Genomic DNA, 21,912 nt, shown 5'->3' on the forward strand with positions numbered 1-21,912 from the left:
CAAAAAAAGGCTACACAAAACCAAACTATGTGACAAGGGTCTCTACTTTGGTCGGCGTCGTCATAACCACTCAAGCCTGGTGTGCTTATAAGCATTTAACCATGGTTAAGAAAGGTTAACTATGACTGTGTATTAATGTGTTTGATTTTGGAGTGGCTGCAAAGTAGAATGTGAAACCATGGCTTGAAGCAAATTTGCTAACCATGGTTAGTGGGATTCTGAAAAGAACAATTTAGAACAGGTCGGTCACTTAAACCTCTTTGGATAATATCTTGATGTCTATCCCGTGTGTATGTGTTTTAAACCATTGATGTGGAACCTCACAGGGTTTTTTTTTGCAAGCTCTCTCCAGTATCTTCCACTAATATATAATGAGATTGATACTCACAGCTAATAATGGTTTAGTGGCTTTTTTCTTTTCAAATGGCTCTGTCTAGGCTCTGCAGGATGGGGGCCCAAGTTCTGTCTCTTCTCAAGAAGGAGTTGCTTCATACAGTTACTCCCAGAAGGTAATTTCTCTGAAGAAAAGACTGCTACTATATGCCAAGAAGTATTCTAACTTCAGATGTGCTGAATATCTCTCTGCTAGCACCACAGGACCATTCATCCCCTGCAAAAGTGGGAGGATATTGGGTGAATATTTGGTGACTTTTACGGGACGGGCAAATTTCATTTAAAAAAATCAGACTTGCCTTAAATACGAGGTGGCCATGGTTTTCTATTTATTTCCCTTTAAACAAACAAAAAAAAAGCACTGCTGTTGCTTTAAGCAGATGAATGTAGCATTGTGGCCCAGAAATGTGGCCCAGTTGCTTAAGAGGCAATGACACATTTTTGTTTAAAGGAAGAGAAAAAAGAGAAGAAGGGGAAAAAAATGCACACCTGGTATTTAAGGTAAGTCTGTAATTTTCATGCAATTTGCCTGCCCAATTACACCAAACTTTGAGGAGTGTTTCACACTAGGGATGTACAAAAGTCACTTACCTTTCGTGGATTATGTTGATGGTGGGGGGGGAGGCGCTCCATCCCTCCCCCCGGAATCCTGGACCGGGGGGGTGCTCCATTCCTCCCCCCTGGAATCCTGGCCGGCTGGCTGTGCTCCGCAGGGATTCTGTGGAGCCGCCGGCCGGCTACACCAGCAGCCGGACATCTGGCAAATTCGCGTCCCTGCAGTCAGCCATGATAGGCTACATAAATGTTTACGTAGCCTATCATGTCTGACTTTAAAAAAACAAAAAAAAACACACAACGCGCGTACGCAAAACAGTCGCTACGCTATTTGCGTTCCCCTTATTTTCGTTGTCTTAGTCTATGTAAATCTTGACGTAGACTAAGACGTGCCAAAATAAGGAACGCAAATGGCAGCGGCCGTGGCCGCCGCCATTTGCGTACACGCGTTGTGTTTTGTTTTGTTTTTAAGTCAGACATGATAGGCTACGTAAACATTTACGTAGCCTATCACGTTTTTTTTTTTTTTTAACTGGAAATGGCGGCGGCAGCCGGTCAGAAGACCGGCAGCTGCCGCCGCCAGGAAGATCTGCCCCAGGTAAGTCTCGTCCCGGGGGGGCGGGGGGGGGCAAACCGTTCCGCCACCGATTTCGGGGGGCCGAATGTGCTGGCATTCAGCCTCCCTGAGATCCGTGGTGGAATTCTCTGACATCCCTATTTCACACACACACACACACACACACACACACACACACCCCTTCTGAAAATTACAAAATTCAGCTGGCTACTTTGGCCTAGCACTAATTCTAACCTACTTCAGATCACGTAGGAATCATCCACCAAGTTGCTTCTTAAGTTGAATCATTTAGAGTAATCAGAGTTGCTTCTTAAACACAGATTAATTAATGACTTAGAAAAGAGATGGGACACAGACTTTGCTGCAGAGCTGATCAAGTGCAGTAAGGTGGGTATCTCTGCAACCATTGTTTTTCTAAGAGTGCAGCTGAAGAACTATGCTATGCTGAGGAGACAAAGGAAGTTTGGAGCTGATTAGTTTTTTTTTAAAGTAAAAAGCCTGTGGGCCTGGGTGGCATTCACATAGCAGTTCTTAAGGAACTCAAAGAGTGAAATTGAGGCTAAACTGTGGATTGGTATTAGGTCCAAATTGGGCCGTTATAAACAAAATGTTCCGTTACACCAGAGAGCTTCCCATACCAAAAAGCTATTGACTCTCATGCTGTGATCATCGAGGCTACCTGTTGCAGAAAGTATGCTGAATCCTATCTCCTTTTTCTCTCTTTTTTGGTGGTTGCTCATTTGCAGGTAATGGTGAATTCTGCAGTTATTTCTAGCTCTTCATGTGTTAATACTGCCCCAGCTGCAGTCTTCTGCTCCAGCTCTGCAGCTGCAACTCAAGTCAGTGTCACCCCATCTGCACCCCAGAATGCCGTGCAACCCATCTTAGTATCCCCTTCTGTGGGAAGGCCAGGTGAAGTATTGGTTTTGTTTCCATTCAATTCGATACTCTCTGGACACATAACATTCACCCAGAGGGCCAAATTCCATTTCTGAGAAGTTCTTGGGGGCTGCATGTCAGTGGTAGGTGAAGCAAAATGCAAAAGGGGCAGGGCCACAAAACAAAAATACCAGCGTATTTTAGCTTAAAGCTCTCACTGCCAGTAACTAAGTCTTAGGAGAGGCATTTTAACCTTTTAGAATGGGGGGCAAACTGCACAAAGGCTGGGAAAACATCAAATGCTTGGGAATTGGGGAAGAGGAGAGGGGTAGGGGCCAGGGGAAATGGGCATGGTCTTCTGGGGAACCCAGATTTTGGTTAGATTCGGCCCCTGGGCCTGAGATTCCCCACTTCAAAGAATCAGTCTAGCTACCTTCCTCACAACTTGAACTCCTGTTCCACCAAGTCAGCCTCCTTTCTTTCCTTGAACCCCACAAATGGCTTATGGCTTGAAAAATGGTCAGGCTTTAGAAGGCTTGTAAGGCAAGGCAGTTCCCTGTCAAGAAAGGTAGAGCCTGGCCACATATTACAATCACATGACTATTAAGAATTCTGAAGGTTCCTCCAGAGACAGGCAGAGCGGGAATTGTATTGTGGCTGGGTGCTTTTCTCCATCTGGTTCTCTTATCTCTCTTTAGCTGCTAATTGTCCCTAGGGATTTTGAGTGAGAGAGTTACAGGGAGAGTTAGTTACTAAGGAGTGTTATTTTTTTAATCAGTAATTTAAGACTTTTCATTATCTCTAACCACAATAAATTGAAGTGAAGGAGAAGAATGAAAATTAAGGTAGGGGAAGCCCACTCATCTTGAGAGGAAAACAGATATTCTCCCTTTGGGGGATACATAACTATTGGGAAGAAAAGAGGTTTCTGATAATTTAATGTCACATTACAATCTTGGGCCTCTGTGGAACTATTGAAAATACAGTCTTGTGTTGTCACTCAGGGAAACAGGGAGGTAAGGAACCAGGACAGAAGAAGATAAAAGGGAAAGAAAGGATGGAAAGGAGAGGATGGAGGGTACGTTTGCATGTGTCGGCTGGGCAAGGAATCAGATTGCAGGTCCTGACATTTGCTTTGGGGCAATATTGTTGTAGTCAAAACCCTCCAGAAAGTCATTCCATATGCCATGAGATCTGTACATGGTTTTGTGTGTGTCTGTGTGCCTGGCATGAATTCCAGAAGTTACAAGTGGTCTTTCCTGATGGCATACAAGGCCCCATTCAACTCTGTGATAGCAGTTGTTATGGCTTTCAGTAATCTACCTGACTTGGAGTATTGGAACTAGCTGTGTTTTGCATCAGCTGTAACTTCTGATCAGCATTTCAAAAACATCCTACATAGAGCACTCTGGTATGGTAAATTTTGTACTCACTGTTCACTTATTTCCTACTTCAAACTTGCTTGCTAGAGAATGAAATGAGGGACTCGTAGAAGAGGTTTGAGATGAGTTTTAGCAACTGTTGTGTACTCTGCTTAAAACACTGCATTTCTATGCCAAGAAAAACATATTTCTATGAATTTGAATGAATTGCACAAACTAGATTTGCTTACTTCATAATATTGATTCTGATAAGGAGGACAGGCAAGGAGCTCTGCAGGTCACTAAGGTCTGTCTATTGACATAGATTTGGCCCCTGAGCCTGAGATTCCCTACTTCAAAGAATCAGTCTAGCTACCTTCCTCACAACTTAGTAATCCCCATTCTCTTCAGCAAAGGAGATCGTTACCTTGTCGTGGTACTGGAGCTTGAGCACCTCAATGATGTCGTGAGCTAAACCGTGAAGGGACACCCAAGATGGGAAGGTCATGGCAGAGAGGTCAGACTAAATACGATCCCTGGGGAAGGAAACGGCAACCCACCCCAGTATTCTTGCCATGAAAACTAAATGGATCAGTACACCCAGAGATATGTCGGTATACCATCGGAAGATGGGACTCCCAGGTCGGAAGATGGTCAAAATGCTACTGGGGAGGAACAGAGGATAAGTTCAACTAGCCCCAGATGTGATGACGCAGCTAGCTCAAAGCCAAAAGGACGGCTAGCAGCCGATGGTGCTGGTGGTGAACGACGAAGCCGATGTTCTAAAGATCAACACACCATAGGAATCTGGAATGTAAGATCTATGAGCCAGGGCAAATTGGATGTGGTTATTGGGGAGATGTCAAGATTAAATATAGACATTTTGGGTGTCAGTGAACTGAAATGGACTGGAATGGGCCACTTCACATCAAATGACCACCAGATCTACTACTGTGGACAAGAGGACCACAGAAGAAATGGAGTAGCCTTCATAATTAATAATAAAGTGGCTAAAGCAGTGCTTGGATACAATCCAAAAAATGACAGAATTATCTCAATTCAAATTCAGGGTAAACCATTTAACATCACAGTGATCCAAATATACGCCCCAACCACAGATGATGAAGAAGCAAAAGTAGATCAGTTCTATGAGGATCTGCAGCACCTACTGGACAGTACGCCAGAAAAAGATGTTATTTTCCTTACAGGAGTCTGGAATGCTAAGGTGGGTAGTCAAATGACACCTGGAATTCAGGCAAGCATAGTATGGGAGAACAAAATGAAACAGGACATAGGCTGATAGAATTTTGCCAAGACAACTCACTGTGCATAACAAACACTCTCTTCCTACAACCTAAGAGACGACTGTATACATGGACTTCACCAGACAGTCGACATTGAAATCAGATTGACTACATCCTTTGTAGCCAAAGGTGGCGGACATCTATGCAGTCGGTAAAAACAAGACCTGGAGCTGATTGTAGTTCAGATCACCAACTTCTTATTGCACAATTTAGAATCAGACTAAAGAGAATAGGGAAGACCCACAGATCAGTTAGATATGAGCTCACTAATATTCCTAATGAATATGCAGTGGAGGTGAATAATAGATTTAAGGGACTAGATTTAGTAGATAGGGTCCCGGAAGAACTGTGGACAGAAGTTCGCAACATTGTTCCGGAGGCGGCAACAAAAAAGTCCCAAAGAGAAAGCAAACCAAGAAAGCAAGATGGCTGTCTGCTGAGACACTGGAAGCAGCCCAAGGAAGAAGGAAAGCAAAAGGCAACAGTGCTAGGGGGAGATATGCCCAATTAAATGCAACATTCCAGAGGTTAGCCAGAAAAGGTAAGGAATTATTTTTAAACAAGCAATGCACGGAAGCAGAAGAAGATAATAGAATAGGAAGGACAAGAGACCTCTTCCAGAAAATTAGAAACATCGGAGGTAAATTCCAGGCAAAAATGGGTATGATCAAAAACAAAGATGGCAAGGACCTAAGCAGAAGATATCAAGAAAAGGTGGCAAGAATATACAGAAGATCTGTATAGGAAGGATAATAATATCGGGGATAGATTTGACGGTGTGGTCAGCGAGCTAGAGCCAGATATCCTGAAGAGTGAGGTTGAATGGGCCTTAAGAAGCATTGCTAATAACAAGGCAGCAGGAGATGACGGTATCCCAGCTGAACTGTTTAAAATCTTGCATGATGATGCTGTCAGGGTGATGCATGCCATATGCCAGCAAATTTGAAAAACACAAGAATGGCCAACAGATTGGAAAAAATCAACCTATATCCCCATACCAAAAAAGGGAAGCACCAAAGAATGTTGAAACTATCGAACAGTGGCACTTATTTCACATGCCAGTAAGATAATGCTCAAGATCTTGCAAGGTAGACTCCAGCAATTCATGGAACAAGAATTGCCAGATGTACAAGCTGGGTTTCGAAAAGGCAGAGGAACTAGAGACCAAATTGCCAATATCCGCTGGATAATGGAGAAAGCCAGGGAGTTTCAGAAAAACATCTATTTCTGTTTTATTGACTATTCTAAAGCCTTTGACTGTGTGGATAATAACAAATTGTGGCAAGTTCTTGGTGGTATGGGATACCAAGACATCTTGTCTGCCTCCTGAGGAATCTGTATAACGACCAAGTAGCAACGGTAAGAACAGACCATGGAACAACAGACTGGTTTAAGACTGGGAAAGGAGTACGGCAGGGTTGTATACCCTACCTATTCAATCTGTACGCAGAACACATCATGCGACGTGCTGGGCTTGATGAAGCCAAGGCTGGAGTTAAAATCGCCGGAAGAAACATTAACAATCTCAGATATGCAGATGATACCACTTTGATGGCTGAAAGCGAGGAGGAGCTGAGGAACCTCATGACGAAGGTGAAAGAAGAAAGTGCAAAAGCTGGGTTGCAGTTAAGCCTCAAAAAAACCAAGATTATGGCAACCAGCTGGATTGATAACTGGCAAATAGAGGGAGAAAACGTGGAGGCAGTGACAGACTTTGTCTTTCTAGGCGCAAAGATTACTGCAGATGCTGACTGCAGCCAGGAAATCAGAAGACGTTTACTACTTTGGAGGACAGCAATGACAAATCTGGATAAAATAGTGAAGAGCAGAGACATCACACTGACAACAAAGGTCCGCATAGTGAAAGCAATGGTATTCCCTGTAGTAACCTATGGCTGCGAGAGCTGGACCATAAGGAAGGCTGAGTGAAGGAAGATAGATGCTTTTGAACTGTGGTGCTGGAGGAAAATTCTGAGAGTGCCTTGGACTGCAAGAAGATCAAACCAGTCCATGCTCCAGGAAATAAAGCCAGACTGTTCACTTGAGGGCATGATATTAAAGGCAAAACTGAAGTACTTTGGCCACATCATGAGAAGACAGGATACCCTGGAGAAGATGCTGATGCTAGGGGAAGTGGAAAGCAAAAGGAAGAGGGGCCGACCAAGGGCAAGGTGGATGGCTGATATTCTGGAGGTGACGGACTCGACCTTGGGGGAGCTGGGGGTGGCGATGGCTGACAGGAAGCTCTGGTGTGGGCTGGTCCATGAAGTCACGAAGAGTCGGAAGCGACTGACCGAATAAACAACAAATTGAAATTCTAATGAGCACCACTGTTTGGAGACTTTACCTGATAGCACCACACTTTCAAGCTTGTGTCTCATACTCATAAAAGACAGAAATTGTTCAGTGTCCTTAATGAAAGTTCAGATCACAGCATGCTGGCTCCTGTTTTTTCTGCATTTAAACAGAATTGCAGCTGCATACACACAACATTGGAGATGGAGATTTGCTTGTCCAAGCCAACCTTGATAGTTGACCAAGACTTCAAACCTTGGTCTTGTGTCTAAGACCAATGCTCCAGCGATTGCACCATATTGTCTCTCCATTTCCATCCAACTGTTAATTTCCTTTTTATGAGCTGTAACCAAACACATCCAAGTGACATTCCCGTTCCAACTCTTTGCATAGGTTCCTGGCTCTCATTGCAGCTAGGTGGTACTGATCTGCAATGGTTAGATATTTTAGACTGCTGTTAACAAGAACAAATACAAAAAACCCTCCTAACTGTAAGCAGAGATAGGCAACTCGGTGCCCTCCAGATGTTTTGGATTGCAACTCTCATCAGCCCCAGCCAGGTTGTAGCCCAACACATCTGGAGGGTGCTGGGCTGCCTACCACAGCTGTAGAACATTCCTTCTGCTTTTTGGTTCTTGTCCACTTTTTTGCATCCTAGAAGTTTTTTACCCACTTGATGGGACTATAGTGACTTTGTTTTGTTGAGAAGGTCTAGCAAGATTGAAATATTGTGCATTCAGGGCAAAATAGTTTCAGGTAAGTGAAACGGAGGAGGAGGAGTTTCTTTGTCATTGGCTGTCTCTGATAAAAAGGATGGGTATCTTCATTCCCATAATTTGGAAGACATTCTGTTCCCCTCATATGAATTTGTGCACAGGTGATGGTAGGATCTGAAATATATGTGCCCAGAGCTGTGCCTTGACCAACTTGTTTTTGAACTGTGACCTTCTCCCAGGTTTTATACTCTGTCCACGGAGAACAACATAGGCTTATTATAGCAATTTTATTTGGTTGTGTAGGAGATAACTAACTTAGCTAAATTCTTTGTGATGCACAAAGTACAGTAAAATCCAGTTTTTCCTAATCTTTTGTAGGTAACATTTTAAATATGTTTGTTTTATCAATATTGCAAGTTGAATGAAACTGTGCCTTCCTCTTATTTATGAAGCTTGTTACTTCCCTTTTGTGTTAAATGCACCCAAGACAATATACAATTAGTCACATCTGTAAAAAAAAAAAAAAAAATGATAAAATTCTGAAACAATCAAATAAAACATAGAAGACTGTAACATGGATTTAGCTTAAACGTGCCTGGGGAAAACAAATGTTTTCTCTGCACCTGAATTCAGCTATGCAGATTGTCCTGGTTGAGTGGAAGTTGGAGAATCCAAACCTGCAGAAATCAAAAGGCTCAGGTATTGTTAACTATTTAATGGGGTAAATGTGTACCATAACACATCATAAAGTGGTTCTCTTCCTCAGGTACAGAAACTTTTAAAAACTGGAAAAAGGGTTAATTCAAAACTAACAAACAAGGGAGACCTTTGTTATAGGTGATTGGACTCGATGGCCTTGTAGGCCCCTTCCAACCCTACTATTCTATGATTCTATGATAGTTTTCTCCATTCCAGCCAAGAATTCCACCCTGCAAAGCTCAATTTACCAAGGCCTGTGCTGCCACCGCTGGCAATTGGATTAAATAGTTCTCCATCACTAGTAGAAAGACGTGTGTGCTTTTCAAAAACTACTGTGAAAAACAGTTCCCAACATCCCATCTCATTTGAGCATGACAAAGAAACAAGAATTCAGGATTTGGAATTCAAGATAGGCAAAGACTTGATTCTTAATGGCTGGCTACAGGGAGGAGATCAAGCCCATACCCCAGTTGTCTCCACCTCTGGATCCATTCAGACTTACCTGAAAACTGGGTAGGGGATAGACAGAAGAACTGTGCGTGTGTATGTGGGTATACATACACACACTCATGCACACATGCCCCCCGTGTTCTGCTATTCATAATTGACAAGATGGCCATTGCAGCAGGCAGAATGAGGAGTGAGGCCAGTTGAGTTAACTTCTTAATTCAAGGAATGGGTATGCAAGGTGATGGTCTATAGGTATTGGGGAAACGTTTGGCAGTCTGTCACTCTCTCTTCCCCCAACACCCCCAATCTATCAGATCAGGGGTACACAGCACATGGCCTGCATATGGCCCCAATGCCTGTTTTTGTGGGGCCCTGCCATCATGGAATTTGCTGCAGCAGTTGCAAAACGGCCATTTTGCAAGGAAACAAGGCGTGCAGGGAGCGTTAGCCTTGTTTGCAGGCAGAATTTCACTCCCAGAAGCCTCCCAGTAGCACGATTCTGCTTGCAAACAAGGCATGTGCTCCCAGGCGTACCTTGTTCCCTTGCAAAATCACTGCTATTTTTGCCAACGCAGCATATTCGGCAGTGGTTTTGGTGGGGGTGGCTCCTGGTGGGTTCCGTGGGGGAAGTGCGGCCCCCTGAGCCCCAGAACTTGCCCACCCCAGCATTAGATGCATCAAGCCTTTTGTGAAGGTTTGAGGCCTACAGAGGCAAGGTAAAAAGGTCAGGCCTAGGAAGTCTGGGATTTTTTGTTGGGAGGGGGTATCACTGAGAGGAGTAGCTTCATTTCCCTGGTTAGTTTCATTTTCCTAAGTTTGGTTTCATTTCTCCAGGTTTGAAACAGTACTTTCAGTTTTGGGGATGGAGGGGATATAAAGGGAGAGAGAGCCAGTGAGAGGGAGACAAGAAAGACCAGAGCAGGAAGAAGGAGCAGGAAGAACCAGCCTGGAGAAGTCTAAATGCAGCTAGGGTAGAGGAACTTGCATTTTTGCAACTTTTATTTTCTGTTAATGCCATTTGTGTCACTCAGCTGTATTCTGTAAATATCTTTACTTGTAAATTGCTTGCTTTAATTTACCAATAAACTGTTGTGGTTAACACTCAGGTGTCTGAAGTGCCAGTCACCTCAGTCTACAGCCTAAACCCCACATTATTGGGAGGGGGAACGTTAAAAGAAGGAAGGTGGGAGTCTTAAGGAGGCAAGAGATCCTTAAGGAATTGCTTAAGGGATCCAGATCATAAGGGGAACCCTGACACCTTTGATATCTATTCAAGATTAAATTTGAAAGAATTCCGACTATTGTTTGAATCTAGGCAGTGCACTCTGTGAGCACATGTTAGGATTTGTTGTATGGATTTTGGTGCAGTATAATCATATTACATCTCCTTTTTTAAATAGTTGTGATTCCTTCAGTGCCATACCCATACCAGTCACCTCCCCTTCCTCCGATCAATGATGCTGGGGACAGTGGAACTGTTACTCCTCCTTACTCCTGCGATCCTAGTGGTAGTGACTTGCCTAGAGGTAAGAAAAGATTTCAATGTTTATTTAAATTATTTAATTATTAATTTATTTAAATTAAAGCATTTTTATCCTGCTCCTCAGCCAAAAAGCCTCCTGGAATGGCTTATATACAATCTGTTAAAACAATACAGTCCCTGCCCCTGCGGGCTCACAATCTAAAAAGCCATGACACAAAAGGAAGAAGGGATGGGGAGGGAAGAGGAAAAATACAATTGATCTTTCAGCAGAAATGGTCCCTGCTTTCCACCTCATCTCCCTCTGCTGCTGGAATGGCTGCTGCTGGTGACATTGACGAAGGACCTTGATGGAGGTGGTCTGTCAGCAGGGCTGGTGGAATGGGAGTGGTTTTGTCTTCAGCATGGGAATAATTTTGCTAGAGATGCTCTAGGAATTAGATTTTTGTGAATTCTGATATGATACGGCCTAATCTTCACCTCCTGAACTAATGTGCGGATCCAGCTTGGGACCAGGTTATCGGAAGGATCACTTCCTCCCATATGTACCTGCCTGGACCCTAAGATCATCTTCAGGGCTCCTTCTCCAGGAGCCCCTGCCAAAAGAGGTAAGGCAGGTGGCTACCAGGAAAAAGACATTTTCTGCTGTGGCAACCCGATTGTGGAACGAACTCCCTAGGGAGGTTCGCCTGGCGCCTGCGTTGTACTCTTTCTGGTGCCAGGTGAGGACCTTTTTTATTTTCACAGGCATTTTTAGCATTTTAGCATTCCAGGTTTTTTTAGCTCTGCTGTCTTAAATCTGCTATTTTATTTTTTTTATTTATTTCATTTCTGTACCGCCCAGTAGCCGAAGCTCTCTGCTATTGCATTTTAACTATCTGTACTGCTGCTGGGTTTTACTCTGGTTGTATTTCTATTCTGTAGTTCTAATCTATTATATTTTCTATTGTATTTTTGTGGCTTTAATTTTGTGACCCACCCAGAGAACTTCAGCTATTGGGTGGTATAAAAACAAAACAAACAAACAAATAAATAAAACAGAACTTTGTTATCAACCAGATTTCCCTTAAATTCCAACACAGTTTCTTGGCTCAAAGCATGCATTAAAATGTGTATTTGGGAGGGGAAACACATTTTGAAAATATGCATTTACATGAAAACTTTTCTGCAGTTTTCTTTAAAAACAGAGATTGAAAGATAAATATGGAAATGGAATGGAGTGGGGTTATGAGTGAATACTTGTAAAAGTGACATGCACTGGAAATAGGTTGATTTACCAGTCTTCAAGAGCTGCTTGCCTCTAATGATTAAATCCCTCTGTTCCCACAAACTCAGGAAAATAGGCCAAGAAAAAGCTACTGCTGGAGGCAGCCAGAATTGCGCTTCAGAGATTGGAGCTGGACATTAAATCATTCCCTCTAATATCAGACCTCCCAAAGTTGACCAACCCCGCACTAGAGGTAGGTAATCTGGTACCCTCCAGATGTTTTGGACTACAACTCCCATAAGCCCCAGCCAGAAAGGCCAGTGGTCAGGTATCCTGGGAGTTTTACTCCAAAACTCCAAGGTTGCCTATCCCTCAAAGTGTAGGCTAGCAATTAAGAAAGTTACCTGAGGAATTACCAAAAAAAGTACAGGGGGGCAAGATGGGATGAGCCAAATGTAAAAAATTATCTAAAATTCTTACATTTAAATTCAAAACTAAACAATTGCGGAGGTTACCCTCGAGGAACAAAATACTATTGCAATTTTTTTAATAGTCACAAAGATTCTTCTTTGCTCAAACCTGCACCCATACTAACCAACAAGGGCCTCTTAAACTACTGGACAACACAGAAACTGACATGCTGCGTTAGAACTGCGGGGTGTAGGGCCTATATCCAGGAATTGGATTTAGTTGGAATGAAATTGCAGCCTGGCACAGGGGTGCCAGTTTGTGTCTATGTTCTGCTTGTATATTTGTAAAGAAAATGGATATTATTCACCTTAAACCTCCAGTGCTCCCACAATAAAGGAAACTAAACCTCTAGCATTATTTCCAAACTAACCCCACTCAGAAATGTGAAGCACATTAACCACAGGGTGGCCAGCTATGCCTGTGTACATTTGTTATAAATTCTCACATAGTCCGTTGTTCAGATAACTTCAATGTTTATACAGGCTTAACTCATTAATAGTTTCCTCCTGCTCGGTATATTTCCTCAAGGGTGTGCAACGCCACATTTCAGGAAAGTGTGATTTTCGGGGGCCAGCACCCTTCCCAAAACCCATTTTGCTTGGATATTTGGATGTATACACCAGATTTACTTAATGATGAAAGAACAGACAACTGGCTAAAGAAAATTTGGGGGAGAGGTTGCTTTGGGCATGTTTGGCACAAGCATACAACAATCCAGACCATTTTAGGGGTTCTTTTTCTTACTGAGATTCTCTTTTTATTGCTTTCAAGTCTTGTGAAAAGATGCTTCTTTCTACTCTACTATAGTTACAATATGTATTCCAGTACTAGAGAAATAAATTGAATTTATCTCCTAAATCACCTAGTATTCCTGGTTGGGTGCCGTTTATTTCTTTTATTGCATTTTTAATCAATTTGTTACTGAGTTTTTTCTAGCCGCCATGAGCACCATTTTTGGTAGGAAGGCAGGATATAAATTTAATAAACAAGTAAACATCCCAAATCTATTTCTTGTTCTGCTTTCAGCATGTCAGTTTCTGTGTTGTCCAGTAGTTTAAGAGGCCCTTGTTGGTTAGTATGGATGCAGGTTTTCCAGTGCTGAGCAAAGAAGAATCTTTGTGACTATTAAAAAAATTGCAATAGTATTTTGTTCCTCGAGGGTAACCTCCGCAATTGTTTAGTTTTGAATTTAAATGTAAGAATTTTAGATAATTTTTACATGTGGCTCATCCCATCTTGCCCCCCTGTACTTTTTTTTGGTAATTCCTCAGGTAACTTTCTTAATTGCTAGCCTACACTTTGAGGGATAGGCAACCTTGGAGTTTTGGAGTAAAACTCCCAGGATACCTGACCACTGGCCTTTCTGGCTGGGGCTTATGGGAGTTGTAGTCCAAAACATCTGGAGGGTACCAGATTACCTACCTCTAGTGCGGGGTTGCTCAACTTTGGGAGGTCTGATATTAGAGGGAATGATTTAATCAAGTTAACGTAGGCCAATCGTAGGTTAACGTAATAAATTCTTGTGGATACACTAATGAGGGAGCAATCCTATGGCTGCTAGTCAGAGGCTAGACGGTCATGGGATATGTGGTTTTCCGGGAACTGACCTTGGAGCGGCCAAAACAGGGCGTTCTGGGGCAGGAAAGGCGGAAGTGCCGGTACGACACATCCTACGTATTGTCTGGCAGCCTCCTCCCCTGCTGTCTAGCCATAAATGCAGGGCAAGAGAAGCGCGGAGGGAATGATCCCCTCCGTGCTTCTCCTGCCCCGCATTAGATGGGCGGTCGTCTCCGAGTTCGGAGGCGGCTGCCTATCCCCATAGGATTGCACGCTTTAATACTTATTTATATTTACAATTTGGAAAACCCTTGGGTCCTAACTACCTTGGGGAAAATATCTTGTAATGTCTTTGTAAAGTATTTTCATGTGAATATGTTGAGCAACTTGCTTTTGTGCATTTTGATGAAACAATGCAGTTGTTCAGTCATTAACGTAATAGGGCAGAATAATCTAGTCACAATGTCCTTTGCTTTTCAGACCCAAAGATTTTGCAGTATTACTTTAATTTGGGTTTGCAGGTAAGTTCTTGTCAGAAGACCACTCTGGTTGACTGCTTCTGAGGGGCGGGGGAATGTCAGCCCTTGGTAGATCACACTGATGTTTCTGCAGATTTTAGGCATTCTAGTGGGCTCGTCTTGGTTAAGAGCTAAACTAGACAATGGGAACTTCTGTCTCTTGACCAAACATGTAAAATAGAGGTGCAGAACCTGTTCAGCCCCAAGGGTGCTGGCTTGGGGGCCACATCTAGAGACACAGGCATGCGCATGCACACACAAACACTTGCACACACACCACAGTGATCCTGATACAGATGGCTCTTTCCTCGCTACCAGCAGCAGTGAGGAAAGAGTGGTATGTAGGAGGAAATCAGGGTGAGGTTGGTGTCAAGGGAGCCCCTTAAGCCCCAGCAGCAGGGGTGGGGATGTCAAGGGAGCTGCAATTAAGGCCGGCGGGGGGAGGGTTGTGCACCCCTGATCTAAAATGTACTGCTTCTCTGCATACTAGGTCCCCAAGGTGCTTTTTCCTAGCTGTGTATGTGCTTTCCACAAGTGAGAGCAAGGAGTGAAGGGAAGAAGCAGCAGTGAGCGAGGGACAAGATAAGCACCACTCCCACAGTTTCTCCACTCCAAATCGTGTCCAGCCCCTCCACTTTTCAGATGTTCAGCAGGCACCTAGGGGGTGCCTGGGGGTCTATTGAACGTGTAGTTTGTACATCAGATAAAGCGCAGTGCTTGGCTGCAGTATGCTTTCATACGTTGCTTTACCAAAACCGAGTAAATGGCATTCCAGTCATTTTACAGAAGGGAAAAGTAACCACCTAGAGAGCTTTGGTTATTGGGCAGTATAGAAATGTAATGAATGAATGAATGAAAAGCCATGCAACACAGTTGAGCTCTCTCTCCCCTTGTAACCTAACGTAAACCTATAGAAAAGGACTTGGCCATTGATTTTCCCAAGTCAGACATAGTGAGTTGGATCCAGGCTATGTTTAGCCCTGCTTCACTCCCGTTGAAAGCAATGGGGCTTAAGTTAGTCATGGCTGATTTGTCCCATTGATTTTTAATGGGACTAAGGCATTTATAAGGCAGTGTGGATCCACACAAGCGTATTTCTAATATGGGACGGAACTTGCTGTCCAGAGATTGGTAGCTGTTGCTTCAGGTTAGTCTGCAAAAATGTGCCTATCTAGAACATTTTTCTTGCCTTGCATTTCCCAAGTATTACCACCAGAGCTGTTGGAACCCCATGATGTATGTGCAGCAGGTACCACCTTCACCTCACATGGAGGCTTACCAGGCATATCCAGAACCTGTCCCTGTGGTAGATCCGTCGATACCTCCAGCATACACTGAAGTAGGGAGGAACGATATGCGTCAAATCCCCATGGACAGCTCAGCAAATGGTCAGTGTTTGTTTCCACAGAGACTTTTTACACAAGTATGTATTGATGTGGAAGAGCATTTAATGTTGCCCACTTTTTATTTAGCGCAACCAATTTATTCACTTCCTGTCTTTTTATTTATATTTATATTTTATACATATACATATATTGTGTGTGTGTGTGTTTGAATGCATGAAAGTGCTGGTAACTTCAGTTCTCTATTCAGCCAGAGGGTTGGAACCAGGATCTGCCTTTTGCAAGAGGAAGTTCTCCACTTCATTCATTCATTCATTCATTCATTCATTTCATTTATATCCCACCTTTTTTCCTCCTTAAGGAGCCCAAGGCGGCATACATAATCCTCCTCCTCCATTTTATCCTCACAACAACAACCCTGTGAGGTGGGTTGGGCCGAGAGTCTGTGACTAGCCCAAAGTCACCCAGTGAGCTTCCATGGCCGAGTGGGGACTAGAACCCGGATCTCCCAGCTCCCAGTCCAACACTCTTGCCACTACACCACACTGGCTCTTCCACTTGTGGAAGACCTCTCCACCCAATTTTGGGGATCCCCCCTCCCCACACACATCACAGCTCACCCCATTCAGCAGGATCTCTTGACTCTTCATGTAGCGCTTTCAGGGGGTTGGAGGGGCTGCCATGGGGATGGCGTGTTTCTAAGTCCACCTCTGCTAGCTTAAACCTTGATCCAATCCATGAGTAGACTAACTGGCTTGAGCAGGGTTTCTTGAGGCAAAAACCATGGCTTAGATGGATTTTTACCCTTGTTATGCCAAGGGTCACTGGTAAACTGTATTAAAATGGGAGGTGTAGTTACTCAAAGATTACCACAGACTCAATACACCTGAGACATAAATCAGCAGTGCCATTATATACTGAAAAGAGCAGTAGGACCCTTAATAATTATCAGGAGTATTTATTTTGGAGTTCCATTTGGATTATCCAGGTATGACTGGCAGTTTCCAGTTTCTAATTACACCATTTCCCAAAGGTTGTGTAATACCCATATCTTTTTCCCCTTTGGAGCAAGAAGCGGCTTGGGTAAGAAGTAGCTTTTTCAAGGAGGAAGAATAGCCTGAAGAAAGAGAGATAAGTGCACTCTCCCCCCACACACATCAGAATGAATGTCAGCTTGCAGCTTCTTGCACCTGCTTTGAGTTAAAATAACTTTTAAAAAGCTCAAACAAAACATTCACGCAACTGGGCATCACATGTAGTTGATCTGAAAATATCTCCTTTCTAATGCACATTGAGGAACTGTTTGCAACTATAAGAACCTAGACCCATTCAGTCATTTGACTGGGTATGGTATTAGCTTGGTAAATTATTTTTAGTACTCATAATCTGATTTCATGGTTTAGCATGAGTTATGTGTATAATAAAACCTGTGCCTTGCTTTGTGCTTACTGTTAGTCATTATGCAAACATAAATTTTGGGAAGAAGCTGCGCAAATTACAATGTATGTAGTGCATAGGGCTGCAAGCTTTAATCACCAGATAAATCCACCAAATGTAGTTGATTATTCAGGGCACATTTTAATTAGGGAAAGTTTTAATCAGTGAGGCTAAGAATTAAGGGCTTGCCTTTTTTATGTTAGGCTATTTTTGATTCTTTTGAGGGAATGTAAAAAAAAAAGAAGCAGTTAATATCTAACACTGACCCATGGTTTTTGTTAAATGGTAAGATCTCACACTTCCGTATCTCAAAAAGGCACCTATAATGAGTCTTCATTAATATGCAAATATATTTAATTGGTTTAAAAGACAGATGATTAATCAACTAAAAGCTCTTCAATCAGTTGACAGTCCTGGTAATGTAGCCAAAGTAGAAAGTCTTCTGATGTTTTTCAACCATTGGCTTCTTTAACAATAAAATGATTTGAGAAATTGGCCAATATGCCGTCCAGTAATATATGTGGAATATACTTTGTCTCTCAGGTGCTTTATCCATTGCAGAGCCGCCGCCGCCTTCCCACGGAACAGTTTATTACCCAGTAGTAACAGACCCCTACAGCCAGCCTCCTGTACCTGGATATGACACTTGTGTTTCGTTAGTGCCTGCCTACCATTACGTTAGCCCTTGGTATCCAGTAAACTCATCCTATGGGAATTCTGCACGAATCCACAATGCTGTGAACCCTGGTCACTTTCATCAGGTCAGCTATGTGGCCTCATCGAACCCCACACCGCACTTCGTAGCCCAAAGTATGTAGACGGAGAAAGACTGAATGACAAACGCACTCCTGTTTTTTGGTTTTGGTTTTGGTTTCCCTGTCTGTCTTACTGTTCCATTCATGAACATAGCCATGGTTATTTTTTCACATTTTATATTAACGTTGATTTGTATTTATGGTGGGGGTGGGGGAATGGCCTTTAATCTTTTAGTAGCATGCATATAAGGCACTGTAACATTGAACATATATATATATATCTATCTAGCTATCAAGCATTGCTGCAGCAAGACAAAACCATGTATGTGATGAGTAAAAAGAGACTAATATCAGGTGGACTAATGCAGCCTTCTCCAACCTGGGGCCCTCCAGCTGAGTTGCACTACAACTCCCATCATCCCCAACTGGCATGGCCAATGGCTGTGGGTGATGGGAGTTGTTGTTCAACACATCTGGGGGACATGAGGTTGGAGAAGGCAGGTCTAGTGGCATTTTCTGCATATTTTATTAATACAATACGTGTAGGTATTGGTTAAATGACATGCTGTTCAAGGTGATCTTTTCTCATATTCCACGAACTTCAATATAACCACTCCCTACCCAAAGTGTAACCAACCTAGCACATTATTCTTAGTAAACAGCCTATTGAACATTCTCTAATTTTAATGAGGTCTCTAAGGGACACTGTTCTTGAAGGTGGGGATCTTTGGCTTTGTTCTGTGCTGCTGTTGTAGCCTGTAATTAGGTTTGTAAAAATCACTGCACAAATGGTTGTAAGAATGGGGTTTAATTTGGCATCAACAGCACTAAATAAAAACAAATACTTAACACCATCTAGTCTATACTTGTCAGTGTCTCACTGAGTGAAGAAGCCTGCAAACGAGATTCAGTTATGTTGGACCCCGCAGAGTTTTCCGAATGGTGACAAAGAGAACAGGGATACAGAGAAGCTTCAATCCTTCCTGCTTAAGAAAGCTGTATGTGGCTGATAGCAAAACCCAAGCGTGAGCTTTGTTTTACAATTGCCGAAATGAGGTCTGATCGATGGCTTCATTTTCATATTTGTAGTATTACTGCATTGCTCTGGATAAAATATAGATATATTACCTTTGCAACTTTCCTTGGGGAATATTTGAACTGATTTAAATGATGGTGAGCATGTAAGACAAACTTACCCATGTAGTTTTCTACGCAGCTGGCTTCCCATTTTAAATGGGGTCTTCAGCAGCTACTCATGTGTAACGTTACACCCACCCAGGCAATGGTTCCATGACATCCTAATGTTGCGCCCACCAATTGTGTGGGACAACACTCTAGTACATTTTTCTTACACAACTGCCATCACATTTAAATCGGGTCTTGCTTGTTAATTCCTTTTGTTTAACCTACCTTTTTTATGGTACCTTCCCTTCCTCATGCTGCCATAATTTCAACTTGCATGTTTGTGTGCTTGAAGCCACTGCAGCTTATGGACAACCTCATCAGTTCATAGTTCGAGCGCATAGTGGTGTCTCCATGTGACTTTTCTGCTGCCTTTTCTCTCTGGATTATACACTCAATAACTTTCAACCATGGCAGAAGTGGGCAACTTCAGGGAGCACAGGGGCCAATTTCCTGGACTTCTGCTGCTTGACTTCCACTCCTTCCATGCCCCTGGAATTCAGCGGCATGGCAAAAATCCCTGGCAGTCCATTGGCAAAATTTGGCAGCAGACCGTGACAGAGGCTAAAAAGAGACAAATTTAGCTTGATGCTTCTCGTGGCTTGCTGCTGAAAGTTGGACTTATTTCCAGGCAAAGGATTTCATTTAAAGCATTTATGCCACACCTTTCCATAACATGTCCTAAGTGGCTTGGGTTGAATGTTGGCTTTCCTTAGGGCAATTTCAGATCTATCCAGTGTTCACTCAGAATATGTATTGGAAGACGTTCAGATGGCATGTCCAGAGAGCTTGCAAATGCCATATACTTCCTAGGGATGTACGAAAGTCACTTACCTTTCCGAGGATTATGTTGATGGTGGTGGTGGGGAGGCGTTCCGTCCCTCCCCCCGGAATCCTCGACAGGGGGGAGGCGATCCATTCCTCCCCCCCGGAATCCTCCACGGCTGGCTGTGCTCTGTGGCAGCTCCACGGAGGAGCTGGCCAGGCCCAGGCCAGAGCCGTCCGCAGCTGGATTTCCGGCTGCGGAGGGCTCTGGGTAAAAAAAAAAAGCGTATGCAAATGGTGGCGGCTATGGCCGTCCTAGTCTACGTAAATATTTACATAGACTTAAGACGGTGAAAATAAGGGGAACACAAATAGCGTAGCGGGCACTATTTGCGTCCCTTTTTGATTCGCCGTTTTAGCCTACGTAAATATTTACGTAGGCTAAGACGGCCAAAAATAAGGAACGCAAATGGCGGCGGCCATAGCCGCCACCATTTCCGTACGCGTTTTTTTTTTTTTACCCAGCCATGTTAGGCTATGTAAATCTTTACATAGCCTATCACGTCTTGTAAAAAAAAAACAACCCCCCCCCCGACAAGACTGCAAATGGCGGTGGTGGCGGCAGCCGGTCAGAAGACCTGGAGCCATGGCCGCCCAGAACATCCGCCCCAGGTAAGTCTCGTCCCGGGGGGGATCCGTGGGGGGGCGGGGGGACAGGCTGTTCCGCCACAGATTTCAGGGGGCCGAATGCACTGGCATTTGGCCTCACCGAGATCCGTGGCAGAATTCTCTGCCATCCCTAGTACTTCCACAGAAATTAGTTCTGTCCTGAGGCAGCCATTGTCTATCACTGTGCTGGGCTAGCGTACAGCAAAATATCACCATAGGTCATGAATTAGGTGGGAATCCAAGCAGTTCTCACAACAACCAAGGGTAAAACTAGGAATGGCGGAGAATTCTGCCATGGATTCCAGTGAGGCCGAATTATTTAGGATCCGCCCCCCCGGAATCCATGGCAGAATGGCCTCCTGCCCCCCCCCCCCCGGAATCCCCCCGGGACGGCACTTACCTGGGGCGGATGTGGCGGCGGCAGCAGCTGGTCTCCCGGCCGGCCGCGGCAGGGCTGCTGCCTCCACTGCCATTGCCGTCCTTGGACCGTGATAGGCTACGTAAGAATTTACGTAGCCTATTACGGCTAACTTCAAAAACAAAAACAAAAAAAACCCACACAGCGTACGCAAATGGTGGCGGCTATGGCGGCCGCCATTTGCATTCCCTATTTTTGGCCGACTTACCTTACGTAAATATTTACGTAAGCTAAAACGGCAAAAAAAAGGGGAACGCAAATAGCGTAGTGGACGCTATTTGCGTTCCTGTATTTTTCGCCGTTCTGGCCTATGTAAATATTTACGTGTCTAGCTGGACACAAATGGCAGCCGCGGCCAGAAATACTGCCGCGGACGGCCCTGGCCAGCTGCTTCATGGCCTGGCCGCGGAGTGGAGCTGGCCATCAAAGATTCCGGGGGGGAGGACTGGATCGCCTCCCCCCCGTCGAGGATTCCGCGGGGAGGGACGGAGCAAAGGTAAGTGAGTTTTGTACATCCCTCGGTAAAACAATATCAGAACCTGCCCAGCACATGATTTTCACAGCAATCCGGCAGAGTGGGGTGTGCCTGCCTTGTGGGCTTTGTTGCCTCTCATTTCCGGGCTTTTGGAAATGTTGCTTCAAACATTTTGGTTGGGTCCCAACTGAGTCATTGTTAGATTAGAACCACTGATACCATAAAGTTATCCTTTGGATTTTGCATTTGCCCAAGTCTTGCAATGCAGACCTCAATGAGAAAAAAAAGTACCAAAATGCATTCAAAAATACTTAAATGCAAAGTTTTGTGCAGATGTTTTAAAATTCATAGAACATTGCTGTAATGAGATGAAATAAACTTATGAATGAACAGGTGACACTGGCAC

At 43.8% G+C, this 21,912-nt stretch overlaps 1 protein-coding gene across 2 annotated transcripts in view; it reads left to right on the forward strand.

Annotated features, from left to right (window-relative positions):
• Positions 1–18,854, forward strand: part of LOC146338613 (UDP-N-acetylglucosamine transferase subunit ALG13-like) — a 58,860-nt gene extending 40,006 nt beyond the window's left edge. The window contains exons 19-25 of one of the 2 annotated variants that reach the window (XR_014784861.1): positions 438–509; positions 2,272–2,437; positions 10,630–10,755; positions 14,425–14,465; positions 15,667–15,850; positions 17,786–18,394; positions 18,455–18,854. Coding sequence is in view for 1 of the 2 variants with exons in the window: in XM_084814148.1 (XP_084670274.1) it covers positions 438–509; positions 2,272–2,437; positions 10,630–10,755; positions 14,425–14,465; positions 15,667–15,850; positions 17,786–18,060 (864 nt within the window). In the remaining variant the exon portion in view is untranslated. Of the gene's footprint in view, positions 1–437; positions 510–2,271; positions 2,438–10,629; positions 10,756–14,424; positions 14,466–15,666; positions 15,851–17,785 lie in introns of both variants that reach the window. The other variant, XM_084814148.1, reaches the window with a different exon arrangement.
• The last annotated feature ends 3,058 nt before the right edge of the window (positions 18,855–21,912 follow it).

The sequence above is a fragment of the Heloderma suspectum genome, chromosome 9 (assembly GCF_057233095.1).
Source record: "Heloderma suspectum isolate Gila_16-S chromosome 9, 16-S_ref, whole genome shotgun sequence".
NCBI lineage: Eukaryota > Metazoa > Chordata > Lepidosauria > Squamata > Helodermatidae > Heloderma > Heloderma suspectum.